The 18,576-nt window shown below is 44.4% G+C and overlaps 1 protein-coding gene across 1 annotated transcript in view; it reads left to right on the top strand.

The window, feature by feature from the left end:
- Positions 1-18,576, top strand: part of LOC117365491 — a 43,346-nt gene that overhangs the window by 6,979 nt on the left and 17,791 nt on the right. Inside the window, exons 2-5 of the mRNA XM_033955967.1 lie at positions 11,021-11,130; positions 13,348-13,445; positions 16,254-16,366; positions 18,053-18,162. Of these exons, the coding sequence (XP_033811858.1) occupies positions 11,021-11,130; positions 13,348-13,445; positions 16,254-16,366; positions 18,053-18,162 (431 nt within the window). The remainder of the gene's footprint in view (positions 1-11,020; positions 11,131-13,347; positions 13,446-16,253; positions 16,367-18,052; positions 18,163-18,576) is intronic.

The following is an 18,576-nucleotide window of genomic DNA, read 5'->3' on the forward strand; positions in this document are numbered from 1 at the left end:
CTTTTATCCGAAACTAATTATTGCTACAAACCCAAGAAGCTCAGTGAGAAATTCATTCCTTCCATGTCACTCCAAGTCACCAACTATAAAACGCATTCAGACCCCAGGATTGAAACCGTCAGGTCCTCGACAGCAACAAATTTTACCTATCCAGATCAAGTTCAGCACCCATTTAGCACAGACCTGCCTGAGGTCATAAGGAAAAGTTCCATCTCATTTGGAGATAAAGAAAAAATAAGAGCTTCTTCATCAGAATTTAAATCATCTTATATAGATCATGATGTGACTAGTCTTCCTAAGGCCAAATCCTATAAACTGCTAGGTTTGTTTATTATTAATTGTAAATTATATATAGATCAACAAGTGTGCTTTGAGATGAGAGAGGTATAGATTTTATTACCTCCATAGAGGCAAAACCTTTTACATTGAGAAGAAGTTAAGCTGTAGATTATGTTTCTGGAGAAAGCTCATCTGACTAGGATTTTGGGATACATTTTAAGAGAAGTTTGAATGAGTTATTTGAAGACAAGAAAGGTCATTTCTTATGTTGGGCTGCTTTGATTTCAAGTGTTGAGCTAGGGGGATGCAAATTTGGGGCTCATGAAATCACTTCTTTTATTAGGAGACAGAACTATGACAGTTTTCTTTTTCCTCATCCTTAGATCACCTCTAGGGAGCTACAACATACATTAACTGACGAAGACTGAACACAACAGGTTTTCTTTACCATTGTGTTTGTAAAATTGGTGCAGGGTACACCTTCTGATTTAGGAGTAAGTGGATTGTAGCATGGAAACCAGTACATAATTTCGAGTGATCTAACCCTTAACAACAAAGACAAAAGTTTAAAGGGATTCATGGATTTTATACTGATCTAGAATTACCGTTCTTCCTGAGAGAGGATAAGACTGTGCCATAAGAGAGCAGACCACAACAGCAAAGGACTTGTAGTTCTGTGTTCCTAAGAAAACATCACTTCATCTTTGTATATGCAGTGGACATTAAACTAAGTTTGAATTGGCCTGTTGGAAAATAAGTCTAAAGGATGTAGTCCCAGTAGTTGTATATTCCTTCATGTCCCTCCTGACTGGTCCAGGCTGTTGGGTTATGTACTCCTACCAGCAGATGGAAACTGAACGCCTCTGACTACTGAGAGAACTAGTACACTTCTCCCTCCGTATTCGCGGGTTCAGCACTCGCGACTTCGGTTATTTGTGGGTTTTTTACCTTGATGGCTCCACCCCCTAAATGATGTCATCCTGGAGTGCCGAGAAAAAGGCTGGTGCTTTTTTCTGGCATTTGCTTCAGCATGGTCTGGCAAACGGCAGCGTGCAGAGAGAAAATTGCAGCACTTCAGCAATAGGTATATGTTACAGTATTATGTTTAACATTACAGTACTGTATATGAACCATGCTTTAATACTGAACTTATTTGAATTGTACTGCAAAAGTGTACAGTACAATACAAGAACTGCAATACATAACTTTTTTTATAAAAAAAACAATCGCGAGTATCAACAAGAAGTTTTATTCACAATTTCACGGTATTCGCAATGGGTTTAACCACAATACCAAGAATATGATAGAAAAAAGTTATTTGCGTGTTTTTAAAAAAATATTTGCAGGCTGGCTTTGCCCCTAACCCCCCCTCCCCCCCCCCCGCGAATACAGCCTGGGTGGAGATCAGGAGAAAAATCTTTTTCCAGGATTTCTCAGTTGTTATATGGCAGTACTGAATTCACTCTGTTTAAAAAAGAAAAAAAGATTTTTAGCTTTCTCACTCTCAGTGCTTTGCTCTGTGGTGTGGTTTTGAAGCTGAGCTCTATAAGGGTTGTTACATCTGGGTGGTCAGTCCCTCCTCCCACCTTTGCTTATGCCCCTCTCAAATTAGGGTTGGGGCAGAGGGCTGCAGTGTGCTTTGGCTCTCCTTTTTCTGACTGGAAAAGGGAAATCAGAAGTTCCATTTGTATTAGCTAGCAGCTGCCTCGATTAATAAAAATAAACGAAACAATGTGAACCGACTCTGCCTTATTGCTGTACTTTTTTCAATCTGGTGGTTTTATTGTTGTTAGTAGCCCATCCTCATTGCTGTAGTTTTATGATGTCTTGGTGATGGGGGGAAAAAGGGGAGAAGAAGCGTGAAGAATAGTAAGAGGCTCTGATATCTGGATGCCAGGGTTTGACAAACTTGTGGGTGGTATGCGGCTGCCAATTCTGCAGGACCCTTAAAGGGATTGTGCTGGTGGCAGCTGCTGCAGTCAATTTGGTGTGAGCATAGGAAAGCTGGAGTGATAGTGATGTTTTGTATGTGGGATGGAAATTGAACATGGTGATGTCCCTAACTTTGGTGGGAACCACCGCCATTTTGGATAACACCCCTGCTTTCTGAACAGCCGCTGCAGCTAGAAGGAGTAGCATCGCTCCCAGAATAATCAAGCACTTGTTCCCTGGGGTAGGGTTTCCACCAGACTTCATCCTAGCTATGAACAAGGCTTTTTTGCCTCAGGAAAGCTAAAGGGAATACAACACTGGAACACAAAATATTCCAGGGGGGGTTCTAGTGCTTGAAAATGGAAGAAATTGGACTGGGAGGAGAACTTACTGAATGAGGTGTTCTTCCTTTTGATGAAGAGCTTCAGATAAGAGCATGAAGTCCTGGAAGAGGTGTCCTGGATAGATTTGTCAATAGTTCAAATCCTTCATAGGCATGAGCTGCAGGAGTTCATTTCTCAGGTATTAGACATTTATCTTGAATTTGAAGGGAATTAGGAAACCAAATTAAGTCCTCTTCTATGTATCAGAACATTTGGGATGTCATACAGAGGCAGTGGAATGCTCTGACGCTCCATTCAGGTTGGCTCAGTCCATGGTATAACTGTACCCGATCCCAGAGCAAAGGAGGGTCCTTTGAGGCCACTAACAGTGGATGCAAAGTTTTCTGCAGTTACTAAGAAGACAACTGGTATGGTTTTACAGAATGCTCAGGATCATAGGATGGATACTTATGAAGTAGTTTTGATGTTTCTGTCCTGGCAATGCAGGCACTAATCTATGGTGCTTTGGTGGCTAAGGCATTTTTCACTGGGTAGAGAAAGTTCTAGATAGGCCAACAGAGGGATCGGTGCAGGTGGATCAGGAAGTCTCTAAGATTGAAATGGGAACTTCTTTTTTTGTGGACACTTTTTTGGTGGACACTTCTTATGATTTGCTTAGAACTTTGGCAAAATCTATAGCCCTGGTTGTAGTGGCCAGGTAATCATTGTGGCTTTGTAGTTGGTTGATGGATATGGCATCAAAATTGAAGTTGCGCAATTTGAGGAAGTTGATCAAAAGCCTTGGAGAGATAAAAGTTCCAAGGCTGCTGGAAAGAAATGTATTAGAGAGGCTTGGCGCTATTATCAGTAGAGTGGGTAGAAGTCAGTGAGGCAGTTTTTTCTGCAGTTATTTTGGAATGGCTGGTGAGATGGAAGGGACTTTAGTACCACTGCGTCAGGACAGACCCATGAGTCCCAGTGAAGGTGTTAGGGTCTATACTAGAGAGTTGTACAGGGACAGAAATCAAACCCGTCCCTGCGTGTTCCCGCAAGTAATCTCTTCCATCCCCGTCCATCCCCATGAACTTCATAAGTAATTATTTCATTTAATTATGCTACTGAAGTATGTTAGAGGCTCTGGTAGAGACCCATTTACAAGTAAGCAAAGGCACTTTTATTAATTTGGAAATATTGGGAAGAGCACATACTTTGTAAATGGGTCTCTGCCAGAGCCTCTAATGAGGACCCTCAAGCTATGACAGCTGAAGACTTCCTCTGAAGGTGATCAGAAGTCCTTTTTACCAAGCTTGGCAGGTAACAGCAATGTCCCTAAGCCACAGATGCTGGCATCTCAGTATCTCAAGGATGCTGCCAGCGACTTGGATGCGACGCTTGGTAGAAGGGAGTTCTGGCCACCTTTAGAGGAGGTCTTCAGTTAGTGCTTGCTACAGCAAGAGTCAGAGCCAATGTTGGACATGCTGGTGCCCAGAGCAGAAAATAGAGGAAGGCCCCTTCTTGATTCACTTTCCTCTAAGCTTCCCACCTGCCATTACTATCACGCTAACAGACCCTCACCAAATACAGAACAAGGGGTCACAAATTAGAAATACAATTAAGTAGATGAAAATTGAACTGGGAACCCCTTAAAGTTAAACTCAGCAAATACTTCAGCACTTAAAAAATAAAAACAGGAATACGTTTCCTTTTCTATTGAACACAATACAAAGAAATCTGCTATACATCTTTCCCAAAGCTAACATATTTCAATCAATAAATTCCAAATACATTGCTTTTTAACCTTTGTTGCCTGGAGATATGTTTTTCCTTCAAGTTGGTTTCAGTTTTTCTTTTTTAAGTTCCCATCTTCTGCATATTCTCCTTCAAGTGGCTGCTGCCCATTTCTCTTTTCTTTTCTCTCCTGTCTTTTTCCATTCCTTCATTACAACCACCTTTGACATATTAACCTTTCCATTTAGCTCTTTCTTCCTTTTTTATTCTTTTCTACCTCAGTCCACTCAGATTTCACCCTCTTTCTACCTTCTCATCTTTACTTTTCAGCTTCCTAACAAATTTCCTTCTTATTCTTTCACCCACTCTTCTGTTCCCTTCCATCTTCAGTCTACTCCCTATTATCATATTTTTACCCACTGTGATCACTATCCTCTGCTCGTTCATTTCTCTGTTAACCTCCCCGCCCCTCCTCTCCCACATGGTGCCACCATTCACAGCTTCTTCCTCCCTTCACTCTTCCTGCCCAGCATCTGCTCCCTCCTTCTCCCTTATCCACCCTTGAAGCCTGAAATCTTCCTGTTCCTTCCAATCCCACCACCAGCATCCTCCTGTCCCATATCTTTTTTCCTGCCCCTCCTACCATGGTCCAACATGTCTCCTTCTCTCTTCAGTCCCTTCCTCTCATTTTAAAGCATCCGCACTCCCTTCTACCCCTGGATACAACTTCTCCCTCTCTCCCTTCCTCCACCCCATGTCCAACTTGCCTTCTCTCTCATTGTCCACTATCTCTCTCTCTCCCTCTCTTGCTGTACAGGGAATAGGAAAAGAAAAAAATATTGGATCCAGAGCACATCTCTCCAACCCCCTCTACTGCCACCTCCTACATTTCTCCCTCTTTTATCCCTACCCCAAGCAGCATCTTTCGCCCATCCCCATGCCCAACATTTCTCCTTCTGTCACCTCTCTCAACCCCCATGCTGCATCTCTCCTTCTCTTCCTCCATCACTATGTCTAACATTTCTCCCTTTCACATCCCTTTCCATCTCCAAGTAGAATCTATCCCACTGTTTCCTCTTCACCACCACATCCAAAATTTCTCCCCTTCATCTCTCTCCCCCCATGCATCTGTACCTCACTCTTCGCCACCACCATGTCCAACCATTCTCTCTCTCCCTATGCCTAACAATTCCCTCTTTCTTCCTTTCCCCATGTGCATCATCTCTTTTCCTCTCACTCACACCCCTATGCTCAACAATTCTCCCTTTCTCTTCCCCACTTGCAACCTCTTTCCCTCCCTCCATCCTATGTCTCAATTGCATTGCCCCTTTTCCCTCCCTCCATTCTGTGTCCCAAGTTTGTGTCTCTCCTCCCCCTTCCATTCTTTGTCCCAAGTTTGTGCTCCCTCTCAGTTACTATAGCTTCTAGAACAGTGTTTCTCAACTCGGTCCTGGAGTACCCCCTTGCCAGCCAGGTTTTCAAGATATCCACAATGGATATGCATGAAAGACATTTACATATAATGGAGGCAATGCATGCAAATCAAGTTTATACAAATTCAATGTGGATATCCTGAAAATCTGACTGGCAAGGGGGTATTCCAGGACTGAGTTGAGAAACACTGTTCTAGATTGACTCTCTTTATCGAATACAATCTTGTCCTGGATTTGATAAACCACAATTATCACATCACTTGTTGCTTGTTAAGTCAACTCTTAAAAAATCTTCCAGGTGGAAGATGCTACTCAAAGACTTACTCGGCATGAGCAGAGTTGGAATACTTCAACGGGATCTAAGACTAAGGCTCAACCATCTAAGCCTCCTCAAAGATCTTCTTCTTCCTATAAGAGGCATTATCCCATAACATCCTCTTCTTCTAAGCCTCTACCACAGAAGAGGTAGAAACAACAGAGGCCTCAGAAGCCCCAGTCTTCATCTCCTCAGGAGTCAGCCCAGTCTTTTTCATTGTATACTAATAGATCTCATGCATATTTATTGGGGAAATCCTGAAAACCTGACTGGATTACAGCCCTCAAGGACCAACTTTGACACCTCTGCAGTCCCACATGTGAGAATATGCTGCCTGCTTATCCTAGGATAAAGCAGTTACTTACCATAACAAATGTTATCCTGGGACAGCAGGCAGATGTTCTCACATCCCTCCCACCTCCCCTGGTTGGGCTTCTTAACTTGCTTAAAGAACTGAGGTACTGCAAGTCGTCATCGGGCGGGAAGGCAGTGCGCTTTTCAAACTGTCCACACCAGGCTCTGTGGATGACATCATCAACATGTGAGAATATTTGCCTGCTGTCCCTAGATTAACACCTGTTACGGTAAGTACCATAACTATGCTGTAATGGTACTTCCCAACAGTCTAAACTGGTCTGGAGGGATGCAAATAAAGGAGAAATTAGATCTCACCTACTAATTTGCTTCCCTCAAGACCATCCAGAAACCTCCTGTAAAAAATAAAATGTGTGGTTAGTCAGAGAATGATTTAGGAGTATGCAAGGAAGGTTGCATTTTATTAGTGGCTGTTGACATCATGTGAATGGTCTAGTTTGCGTCATATCTGTGACTATTTTTGTTAAAAAGAAAAAAAATTGCTAAAGTATACGCAAGCATTACAAAGTGAACAGTTAAGAGCAGAATATTTAGAAGGAGGAGACTGAAGCTAGAGAATATTGTATCTTTATTAGAGAAATACTGAAGATTGCACATGATAGTTATAGGTTCTCTCAGTAGTCTGAAATTCTCAGTCTCCATCTGCTGGTAGGAATGCATAACCCAACAGTCTGGACCAGTCTGGAGGAACTAAAGAAAAGCAATTTAGTAGGTATGATCTAATTTCTAATTTTTAGTTTTATTGTACACCAAAATGTGTATTTTTTAATAATCTGTGTCATAGAACAATTATAAATAAATATATATGTGGGAATAGTGTTTCTATGTCCAGAAAATGTTGCATCTGGGGTATGCACTTTCTCTTCCCCAACATGTATTAGTAAATAAGTTCCTCTGCATATAATGGGCCTGCTGTAAATACTATTTCAAGCAGAAAAATGGGGGCAAAGTGAAATACTATACAAACATGAACTCAAATCAACTTCACAAAAACAAGACTAGTACTGTTTGAGGGAAAAGCCTCAGAGCACTTGGGCATAAAAAACCATGGGTGTTCTGAGGCTTTTCCTCCAAAAGGCTGCATTGTTTTGTGAAGCTAATTTGAGCTATTGCCTGCTCTAAACAACACATAATGTACGGTATTTTAGTGTAAAGTAACATACTATATTACCTTTTAGTGAACTTATCTGATGTTTTCACCTTATAGTCTCTACTCAGTTTTTGCCCTTTTTCTGCCTTGTCATCATCTCTAAGTCACAAAAAATGTACGTATTTTAAGCCAACCAAAAAAGGTACCCTGCAGCAGTACCTGTGCCATAAAATTATCGATAAACACTAATTTTTGATACCATCAACGAATCCCCAATTAGCTGGAAAAGAACAGAAATCCTTTCTATAATGTTAACTGGATTAACCCATGCCCTCAGAACAAAATATTTTTGGGAAAAAAAAAATTATAGTTCAAATATGAAAACAATTTCAGTAATTATGGCATTCATTCAAATTACATAGTGTATTAAAAAAAAGCACAAGTAGAGGCTTGATCCTCACAAAAGAACTGAATTTATAAAATATATTCTGCATGTCTCAAATCAAAGCATCTCACAGGGTTACACATTAACCATAATACATATAAGGCACACATACAGGCATTATCAGGCACAGCAGTCTGTTAGTATGTAAGGCAATGCTCTCTCCCCCAACTCAGATTCTATTGTATTAGCTAGCTCCTCATTCCTTTACTCTTTACTATGGAATAAGTACAGCTTCTGGTGTGACTGCTCAAGCAAGTTACATTACACTACATTAGTGACTTCTATTCCGCCTGTACCTTGCAGTTCTAGGCGAATTACATCAGAAGATAACTGGACATTTCCAGGAGATTTACAATTTAGGGGGCTTGTTACATAATTGAGTCTTTGAGGAGAAATTGTAAGATAGGTAGAAGTTTGAAGATTACATCAGAGGAAAACTGGATATTTTCAGGGGAATTACAATTTAATGGGCTGGTTACAAAGTTGAATCGTTAGGAGAAATTACAAGAGGAGAAGGAATTTAAGGGGGAAATTTTCTAGAGAGGGGGAAGGACGAGGGGGAGAGTTATGATATCTGGATAAATTTTTTAAATAGCAAGGTTTTGATTTATTTTCGAAATGATTTATAGTCGCTTGTTGCTGTCAGCAGGTTAGAGATAGAGGGGCCTAGTTTCGCTGCCTGCGTCGCTAGGAGGTTGTCATACATCTTCTTGCGCTGTGTACCTTTGAGTAGGGGGTAGGAGAATGGGGTCTGAGTTCTCCTTTGTCTGGTTGTAAGGTTCCGATTTAGGCGATTGTTTAGGTAGGCGGGTGCAATACCGTTTATTGCTTTGAATAATAGACAGTATAATTTGAATTGAATTTGAGCTCGTACAGGTAGCCAGTGTGAGTCTAGGTAGGCAATGGTGATATAGTCAAAGTTCACTGACAGATGGGGCAGACAGGGTGCTATCCTTCCTGTTTTGTCTGCTTGTAATCTCGGGGTCATCTTTGGCTCCCCTCTCTCCTTCACCGCCCAGATACAACATATCGCTAAAACCTGCCACTTCTTCCTCTATAATATTACCAAAATCTGACCCTTCCTCTCAGAGCACACTACCAAAACACTAATCCACGCCCTCATCACCTCGCTCATCACTTAAGACTACTGCAACTCGCTACTCTCAGGCCTTCTGCTTAGCCATCTCGCTTCCCTCCAATCCATCCAGAATTTGGCTTCACGACTCATATTCCGGGAGCGTAGTGGGTCCAGATGGGAACAAGAAATGGAGCCTTGGATCAGAGGAAACAAATTTTATTATTAGACCTGACACAGCCCTTGTTTTGGCTAAACGCCTAGGGCAGGGATCAGATGCAGCCAAACTTGTACTTCTTGCTGTACACTTGCAAAATCAAGAACATCTGACTCCTGGACTCTCCGCTTCTTGTCCCTTCTACACTGGGCCTTCTACACTGCATTTCTGCTGCTGTTTGATTTGTGTTATTGATTCCCTATGGTCTGCTCATTCTGAAATGTTTACCCCCACAACAGAATGTTACATTCCATCAATGACAGCAAATTATTAAAGGGAAAACCAGGGCATGCACTGGTCTTATCCTGATTTCAGGTTAGTTGTAAATGATCAAATAGCTACATGTGGCAAGGAAAAAGGAATGGGGACTTGTAATACCACCTGTTTGTGGCTTTGGTATTTGAAAGCGGTAGTCACTGGAAGATTAGGTGACTTGCCCAAGGTCACAAGGAGCAGCACTAGGATTTGATCTCACAACCTCTAGGTGCATATAGTGGTGTAGTAAGGTTGAGCAGCGCCCAGGACGGAGGCTCCCCTCCCCGCCCTCTTCCTTGCCCCATCTGCCGCGCACCCCCTACCCTTTCCCCATACCTTTTTAACCTTCCCCGGCATGAGTAGCATGCTCATGTTGGTGTTGGCTCATCTTTTGACGTCACTTCCTAGGTACAGGTCCCAGAACAGACATCAGAGAGAACGCTGAGGCCGAACGGGTAGCAACCTCGTACCGGAGAAGTAAAAAAGGTACGAGGGAAGGCAAGGGGCACACGCACGTGGCAAGGAGAGGAGCAGAGAGGACGGAGAGGAGGAGCGGTGCCTCGTCTTTAGCAAGACTGCGCCCAGGGCAGACCACCCCCCCCTCCACTTACTACATCACTGGGTGCAGAGGCAGCAGCTCTACCAGAGAGCCACACCTTCCCACTTGGACATGTTGAGCCAGTGCTCGCAGTAGCCTAGTAAGGGGGAGTGTCGCCCCCTCCCCTTTCCCCGTACCTTTTTAGCTTCTCTGGCACGAGCAGCACGCTCCCCACATCGGTGTCAGCTCGCTCTTTGATGTCACTTCCTAAGCGCGAGCCCAGGAAGTGATGTCAGAGAGAGCACCAATGCTGATGCGAGCAGCAACCTCACACCGAGGAAAGCACGGGGCGCACAGGGCAAGGAGAGGAGCATGGAGCGGGTGGAGGGGGGGCACAGAGAGGTGGAGGTATGCCACTGTGCCCTTAGGAAGACCGCACCCCCTCTTCCTATGCCACTGAGTGTTTGGTTTAGCCCCATGCATCTGTGCAGATGCAATTCCTCCATTCTTAACATTGGGGTAATAGTACAAAGATGCAATGATAATAAACAGGAATTGTCTAATTTTGTCCTTTATGGCTGTGGGCTATTTGGTCACATTAGACTTTGTTAGGGTTACCAGATTTTACTTATTCAAAATTCGGACCCCTAGACCTGCCCCCCACCCCCCAGGCCCACCCAGTTCCACTCATCCCTGCCCTGTTACGCCCACACCCTCCCCAGCCTCGTCCCTAGCCATACTCCCCCCCCCCTTAGTCTGCTCGTCTTGGTCGGGAGGGTATCCGCACATGCGAAGATGCCCCTCCTGATGCGATTGGCTTTTCAAAACCCGGACAAAGTGCCGGGTTTTGAAAAGCCGTCTGAATGCCTGGATATGCCCTCTAAAAAGAGGAAATGTCTGGGTAAATCCAGACGTCTGGTAACCCTAGAATTTGTAGCATGGCTGCCCACATTGATTAGGATAGTTCTTTTGAGCTCGTAGTGTTAATGGTCTTGTTTTATCTTGTACCGATAGGAGGAGAGCCGGTTATCAGGGTCGACAGAAACAGCATACCCCATTTTGATAGCGTGTACAAAAAAGAGTTTCAGGGTAAAGTGACCAAACCTCCAGATCCAGCTGCAAAGGTATCTTAAGTCATACTATAAATATAGAGTGGCATTTTACAAAGGACTTTTAAATCAGAATTTAATGTCCAGCTCAGGAAACCCCAAGTTTTGCTAGAAAGGATTAGCCAACATAGACTCTGTTTGAAAATATATAGTGAAATGGATGTTTATGTGCCTGCTATGTGTAGAAGGAACATCCTGCTCTTAGCCTCGATCACCGTCTCTCTGCACTGACTCTCCTGCCCTTCCCCACAGTGCAAGCCTGTGGTTTTAACCTGCCCTTTAAAACCATGGGCTGGCAATGCACTTTTACAAAATATATAAAAAAGAAAACCACATTGCCAGCCTGTGGTTTTAACCCACGTGCCGATTCCCCCTCCCCCGCATGCCAATGCAGCTCCCCCCATGTGCCAATGCCTGCTGTCATCGCCACCTATGGCAGGAGGAATGCCAACTCCCTCCTGACACCCAAGGGACACCCCCTTCCCATCCTTGGTCCCCCCTGCCCCTCCCCCATACCTTTAAAGGAGCAGGAAGGATGCTCAATCCTTCCTGCTCCAATGCTTCTTGACTTCCCCCCCAACCAACCAAACGGCAGGAGGGATGCCCACTCCCTCCTCCCACCCACCGGATGCCCCCTCCCCATGCCTTTCCCCCCTCCCTGTACCTTTAATGAAGCAGGAGGGGTGCTCAATCCCTCCTGTTCCAATGCCTCTCGTGATGATTCTGAGGCCTTAGGCCATGCCACGGTGAATCATGATTCCTTTAGGTACTCACTAAAGAAGTTCCTGATTGGCTGAGGCGCCTCAGGCCCCTTCCAAGGGAGAAGCCCAATGTGCCTCAGCCAATCAGGAGCTTAGGCCCTGCCCCGTGCATCACATGATGCACCGGAGAAGGGCCTAAGGCCTCAGAATCGTCGCAGGAGGCATTGGAGCAGGAGGGATTGAGCACCCCTCCTGCTCCGTTAAAGGTACGGGGAGGGGAGTGGCAGGAGGGAGTCGGCATCCCTCCTGCCATTTGGTTTATTTTTTGGCAGGGAAGTCGGGAGTGGGATCGATGTCACGAGGGAGTGGGAACCCTCTTGGTATAATTTTAAAGGGCTGCCGCATTGGTGGGGTACATTTTGGGAGGGGGTTCGGGGAGGGAGGGGGGATGGAGCACTTGTCGGGAGAGGGACAGGGGTTTAATTTTTTTTTAATCGGGATGATATTTTATGTGTGTAAAACATGCAAAATATCTGCCCAATTAAAAAAAAAAAAAAAAAAAAAATGTAAAAACCAGCAGAAGCCCTGACAGCAGTGACAGGAGGCTACTTCTCCTGTCACTACTGTCAGGACTCTGCCCCGACTCAATCGATTTGAGTCGGAGTTTGCATGCAAATGATTTGCACCTCCATGCCTGCTCAGCCACTGATCAGATCTCCCACGGATCGGATCTGATCTGTGGGCTTAGTGAATGTAGCCCTAGGGCTGCAGAAAACTAGTGCTGCAGAAAAACCACCACTGATGATGAACTGAATAACTTATGAGCAAGCATGTGAAATATATGCACACATACATACAGTGCATTATATTTCTATACTGCTACACTGCCATTTTTTGAACTTTGACATCTAGCTGGGCTATTTTTGAAAAAAAAAGATGTCTAGCTGAACAAAATGTCTAGCTGAGTCATTAAAAAAAAAAAAAAGAAGAAAAGATAGATGTCTTGTGGACATTTTCTCCACTGATTTTGGACATTTTTCTCAAAACGTCCAACATTGGACTTAGATAGGGTTCCCAGATTTTCCTTTCAGAAAATCTGGACCCCTAGCCCCGTCCCAAGGCCCACCTAGTTCCACTTATTCCCGGCCCCCGCTGGCTGCTTTTTTCAGGCAGGGAGGAAGTCCGCATGTGTGGACCCTACATGATGATGTCACACGCGTGTGCACATAATGTCATTACATGATGGCCACGCAAGCGTGGACTTCCTCCTTGCCCGACACAGCTTTTCAAAACCCGGACAAAGTGATAGATTTTGAAAAGCCGTCCAGACATCTGGTAACCCTTAGACATCCTATCAGAAATGTCCCTCCATGTCTGATTTCTTAGCTTTGTTTTTTGTTTGTTTGTTTTTGTGGTGTGGCCCAGAACCTACAAAGAATCTACTTTTCCCTGGGAGCAGTGTCACTAATGAGATTTCATTCATGTGCTGTCAATTAAATTAACTAGACTCTTTTTGTTTTATTTCATACAGCAAACCATTTCTTCTCTTGTGTTCGGGGATCCTGCTCATATCAATGAGGTGGCAACAAGGCAAACTGATTACCAGCCCTATCAAGGAAAATCACAGAAGTATAGCAAGATAAATTTAATGATGCCCTTTTGATATCCTTTGCTCTCAGACACCGTGACTTATCTCCTTTGTGGTTTTCAAATCTCAGGAATTGCTCATGCTTAGGGTTACCGTATTTCAGGCCGCAAAACCCCGGACACATGGCCCCACCCTGTTCCACCTACAGCCCTGCCCCGTTCTACCTCCGCCCCACCCCCCTAAATTTCCTCTCTTCTTCCCCGACGAGCTCCAGCCACGTCTGGAGGGCCTGGAACACGCGTGAATGCATGTGACGTTATCCACGCATGTTCAGAGGCCTTCAAGATATGGCCGGAGCTCGTCGGGGCTTTCCAAAACCCGGACAAACTGCCGGGTTTTGGAAAGTCCGTCCGGGCACCTGTACAGTCCTCTAAAAAGAGGACATGTCTGAATTTTCCCAGATGTCTGGTAACCCTACTCATGCTCAGTTTGCTTTAACGTCCTTGTTTTATATAATGTCTTAAGTAAACTGTTGTGGTTGCCATGTTAGTTCACTTAAATATGTAGAAAGCTGTAGGTGATATCTTTATAGTCAAATATATTTTATTGAGCAAACAATACTGCAACAAAGCAAGGATACATGGAACCAAAACAGCTCAACATTTTATAGAATATCCCCTAAAGAACCCCCCCACCCCGTCCTTATCCACACCCAAGCAACCCACCCCCACCCCCCCGGGTCCTCCTTCCAAATCCCCAATATCAAAGAAACAGCACAGAAAGTAAATGTACAAAATTGAACAAAAGGAAACACATAATAGAAGTCAACCATTAAGCACCCGGCTGCGCGCCAGAGGAGTCAAAGTAGTCCAAAAAGGTTCCCAAGTTCGCTGAAAAAAGCGGCCTGGGAGAGAAGAAAGATCCTTCAGAGGTGATATCTTTATTTACTCATAAGAACCAAACTTCAAACAGAAACTCTGAAAGAGAAATTGGCACAAAGCCTTCCAAGATCCCACAATATAAACTGTAGCATATTTCACAGGACACCATTGCTACCCACTTGGGAAAGACATTCACATTCACGCTTTTCTAAGGATGTAGTATAAGTGATAAAGAAAAAAAACCTTGAAGAGGGATACTACAGCAGTGAGCAAATAAAGAGGATACATACACTCTTATTTCTTCTTCATACCCTTAAGACACTAGAGGGTGTACTTTACCAGATTTTTAACTAACTTCCTACAGGATAAGAAATAGGATTATGAGATTGTCATGTGAGTATTAGTTATACATATTGAGATAGCCCAGAATATTCTAAAATGCACAGCTTTGACAAATACGAGCCAAATATCGAATGCTGCATTGGTTGCCAGTAGAAGCATGAGTAATATTTAAGTTCTCTTGTATTTAAGTTGGTGGGGACTGGCCCCTACCTACCTGTTATCTCATTTCGTGCTATTCAACCCTACCAGGATAAACAGGAATTGCAATTTATTTACCTATCCTAGGATCATTGGCTGTAGATACAGGTCTTTTTTGAATAGGATGCTAGCATTGCAAGCAAGTAAACAACAGTCCTGGTTGGGCAATTATATTAGCAGAACCATGCAATCTTACAGCGCATTTCGAAAAGGGATTAAGGCTGTACTATTTGATAAATTCATTTCTTAACTGAAGTTCTATTTTTAACAATTTTATACTGTCTGTACTTTAGATAACATGTTGTACTTTTATTCTCAATACTTTGTACTTCACTGATTGTCCAGTTTCTCTTCTGTGTAAACCGCCTAGAAGTCGTTTGATTGTTGGTGGTATAGAAGAAGAAAGTTTTATGTTGTTATTTCTGAAGCGGTTGTACCACTCCTATATCTGTGTGGTGCCCATTGCTTCATCCCCAAAGGCCTGTTGAATCTTGCGGATCGTTTCCACTTGGGAATCACCAAGCTTTACACAAAATTTTGTCAAAAAAGAAAATCCGATTGACAGCTTCTGTAGGCAGGAAAAAATTCAGGCATGCGCATTAGGGTCGCCTACATACATGCACCAAACCACGCCTCCCTAGCTTTATTTGTTTACACACACAAAAAATTAAGGTCTGATTCTTTTTGAACAGCCCTTGTATAATAGAGCAATAAAAAAAAAAGATATGTTATGTTAATATCCAAGTGGCAGCATGCTGCCTTGATTCTGAAACCCACCCTATCACTTCTCAGGCATGATAGAGCCAGAGAAGATCAGGAGACAACATTTTACAGCCCCCAAGGAGAAGAGAAGGGAACAAGTACCAGCCTTTCCTTAATAGTGACACCTATCATTCAGACTTATCGGATAAGTACCCTTCTCACAGTTGGTTGTGGTCTGTGGCCCCAGCCAAGGAAATGTGCTGAGGTGTCTGATTTAGAAGGGAGTGGTCTGAATATTATGCAATTCACATGTTGCACATGGCTGACCCACAGTCCTTACCTCCGACATCAGCCCTGACGTCAGAGAGAAGGTTTCCGAGTCAGCTACGTGCAGCGGGTGAACCGCTGCCTGCTGTGCATTCCCCCAACAAGCTGCTGAAGGCAGAATGAGTGAGGAGGTAACTGGGACACCCCCCCCCCCCCCCGGCTGACCCCAGCTTTCCTCTGACATCAGCTCTAATGTCAGAGGGAAGCCCTATGGGTCAGCTTCAGGTGGGAGGGAGGAGGAGCAGGGAACTCTGGCAGTAGGTGGGGCGGGCAGCAAGGAAGGATCCCCGGCGGCTTCGATGGACAGGTGGGCAGGATTAGGAGCTAATGATATTGCAGCTTTCATTTGTCAGTCTCTAATGCTATGTTGTTATGACATTTGTTAAAATGTTCTTCTAGGTATGATAGACAGGAAGCTCTAGCCAAAATGATGAAGTCCAGCTTCAGCTCAGGAGATGGCCAGAACAATTACTCCACTACCACTGGAGAGTTATACGGGGACTATAAAGCAGGTGAGGATGTAAGGAAAAAATTTATATCATTAGGCATGCTGACTCTCTCCATATCTTTGACAAACTCTTGCATGTTCCTATCTTTGCCTGGAGTTTGCCAGTCCACCTCCTGGCATTCAGTTAACCCTGTTTGACTAATTATACTTCCTTACGGCTGATCGGTCCAATTGTCACTTGAGGCCACCTTGTACAGCCGTGGCAACTATACTATAATATGCAAACTAGCACATAAAAACACATAAAACACATATTTGTGATGTGCTCTTTTTAGAAACTGGACCCCAGAGTACACTTTCAATACCATATATAGTAGCCACAATGACTCCTGGTGGGCAAAATTTATCAAAGTACTGTGTAGTATATTTCAATAAATTAGTAGTTAACGAGGGCTGCAGGTAAGATTCAGGATTTTAGTTGCATTGTTTTTAGTTGATCCATTATGTCATGTTTTTATTTTAATTACTAGTCGTTAAGCCCGTTACATTAACAGGTGCTAGAATATATTTGTGTCTGTCTGTCTGTGTTTCTTTATCTCTCTCTCCTTGGCCGCTGTCTGTGTCCTTCTGTCTCCCTCCCCCCCCCACCCAAGCAAAGCTGTCTGCCTCCAGCACACCCCTCCCCCCAAAAGCAGCCCCCTTTCCTTCTCCCTAACTGTCTCTCCATGGCCTTCTTCTGTCTTCCCCCCAGAGCAAAGCTGTTTGCCCTAAGCACACCCCTACCCCCAAAAGCAGCCCCCTTTCCTTCTCCCTAACTGTCTCTCCATGGCCCCTTCTGTCTTCCCCCAGTGCAAAACTGTCTGTCCCCAGCACACTCCTCCCCCAAAGTAGCCCCCTTTCCCTCTTCCTGTCTCTCCATGGTCCCTTCTGTGTTCCACCCAGAGCAAACCTGACTGTCCCCAGCACACCTCCCCCCCAAAGCAGCCCCCTTTTCCCTTTCCCTATCTCTCCATGGCCCCTTCTGTCTCCCCCCAGCACACCCCTCCCCCAAAGCAGCCCCCTTTCCCTCTCCCTCCATGGCCCATTCTGACTCCCCTCAGCACACCCCTCCCCCCCAAGTAGCCCCCTTTCCCTCTCCCTCTGGCCCCCTGTATTGATTCCCCTGCTTACCCTCCCTGCATCCTGGCGTCTTCTGGCCTGCTCCAGGCCGCGATCGTGGTAGCCGGCCCCAGCAAACCTCACAGGCCGCTCCCCAACCCAGAAGCACGCTCCCTCCCGACGCGATCCCGTGCGTCAGAGGGAACGTGCCACCGAGTCCAGAAAGCGGCCCGCGAGGCCCGCCAAAGCTGGCAACGATCGCAGGCTGGCCCGAAGAGAAGGATCAGCGGCAGCAGCAGCGGTGAGCGAGGGTGGGAGGTGAGGAGCTTGCTTCGGATTGGTGAGTGAGGAGGGGAGTGGCCAGAGTGATCCCTGGCCGCGTTCTAAAATGGAACACGGCCATGGATCAGAAAACATGGCACCAGGGATCACGATTTTTCAAGAGCGCATGCGCGCTCTAGAGTTTTATTATATAGGATGTACGTATTGTTATCCGTATAGATGTTTGATATGAGGGCTATAAGTGTTTTAAATAAATAAATACTTATAAAGCAGTTAACTACATATAAAGCCCAGTCCCAAAGGAGAATGCCTTACTGCAATACAGCAAAGTCTCTGAGTTTCAGTTATTCCTTCTGTTTTGTTTTTCTAGAATTTCCCCCCCATTTAGGCAGAATATATCCACTGACCAGCATCCCAGGGGATCGAAATCTAGAGACACGGTGCAACTTGACCTCAACCCATCGCCAGGACTATACTCAGGTCTGGGGCAACTTTGCTGCCCTGCATATGATCTTTCAATATTTTGTGAAAATTTCCCTTTACTGTATTTTAATGCATCTCTGCAGGGCCTTAGCATGGTATGTGTGCAATTCTGGTTACTGCATCTCAAAAAACATATAGCGATATTAGGAAAGGTACAGAGAAAGGCAACCAAAATGATAAAGGGAACAGGATGAGTTCCTTGTGGGGAAAGGCTAACAAGATTAGGGCTCTTCAACTGGAGAAGAGATGGCTGAGGGGAGATATAATACAGATGTATAAAATACAGAGGTATCTTGTGAACTGATTTAATTATACTTATGAATATTTCAAAGACAGTTCTTTATACTTAGTGATTGTAAATAGAAATAGGCCAATATTCAGACCACAGGAGGCAGGCCAGCTAACTCCTGA

The sequence above is a fragment of the Geotrypetes seraphini genome, chromosome 8 (assembly GCF_902459505.1).
Source record: "Geotrypetes seraphini chromosome 8, aGeoSer1.1, whole genome shotgun sequence".
In the NCBI taxonomy this organism is placed as follows: domain Eukaryota; kingdom Metazoa; phylum Chordata; class Amphibia; order Gymnophiona; family Dermophiidae; genus Geotrypetes; species Geotrypetes seraphini.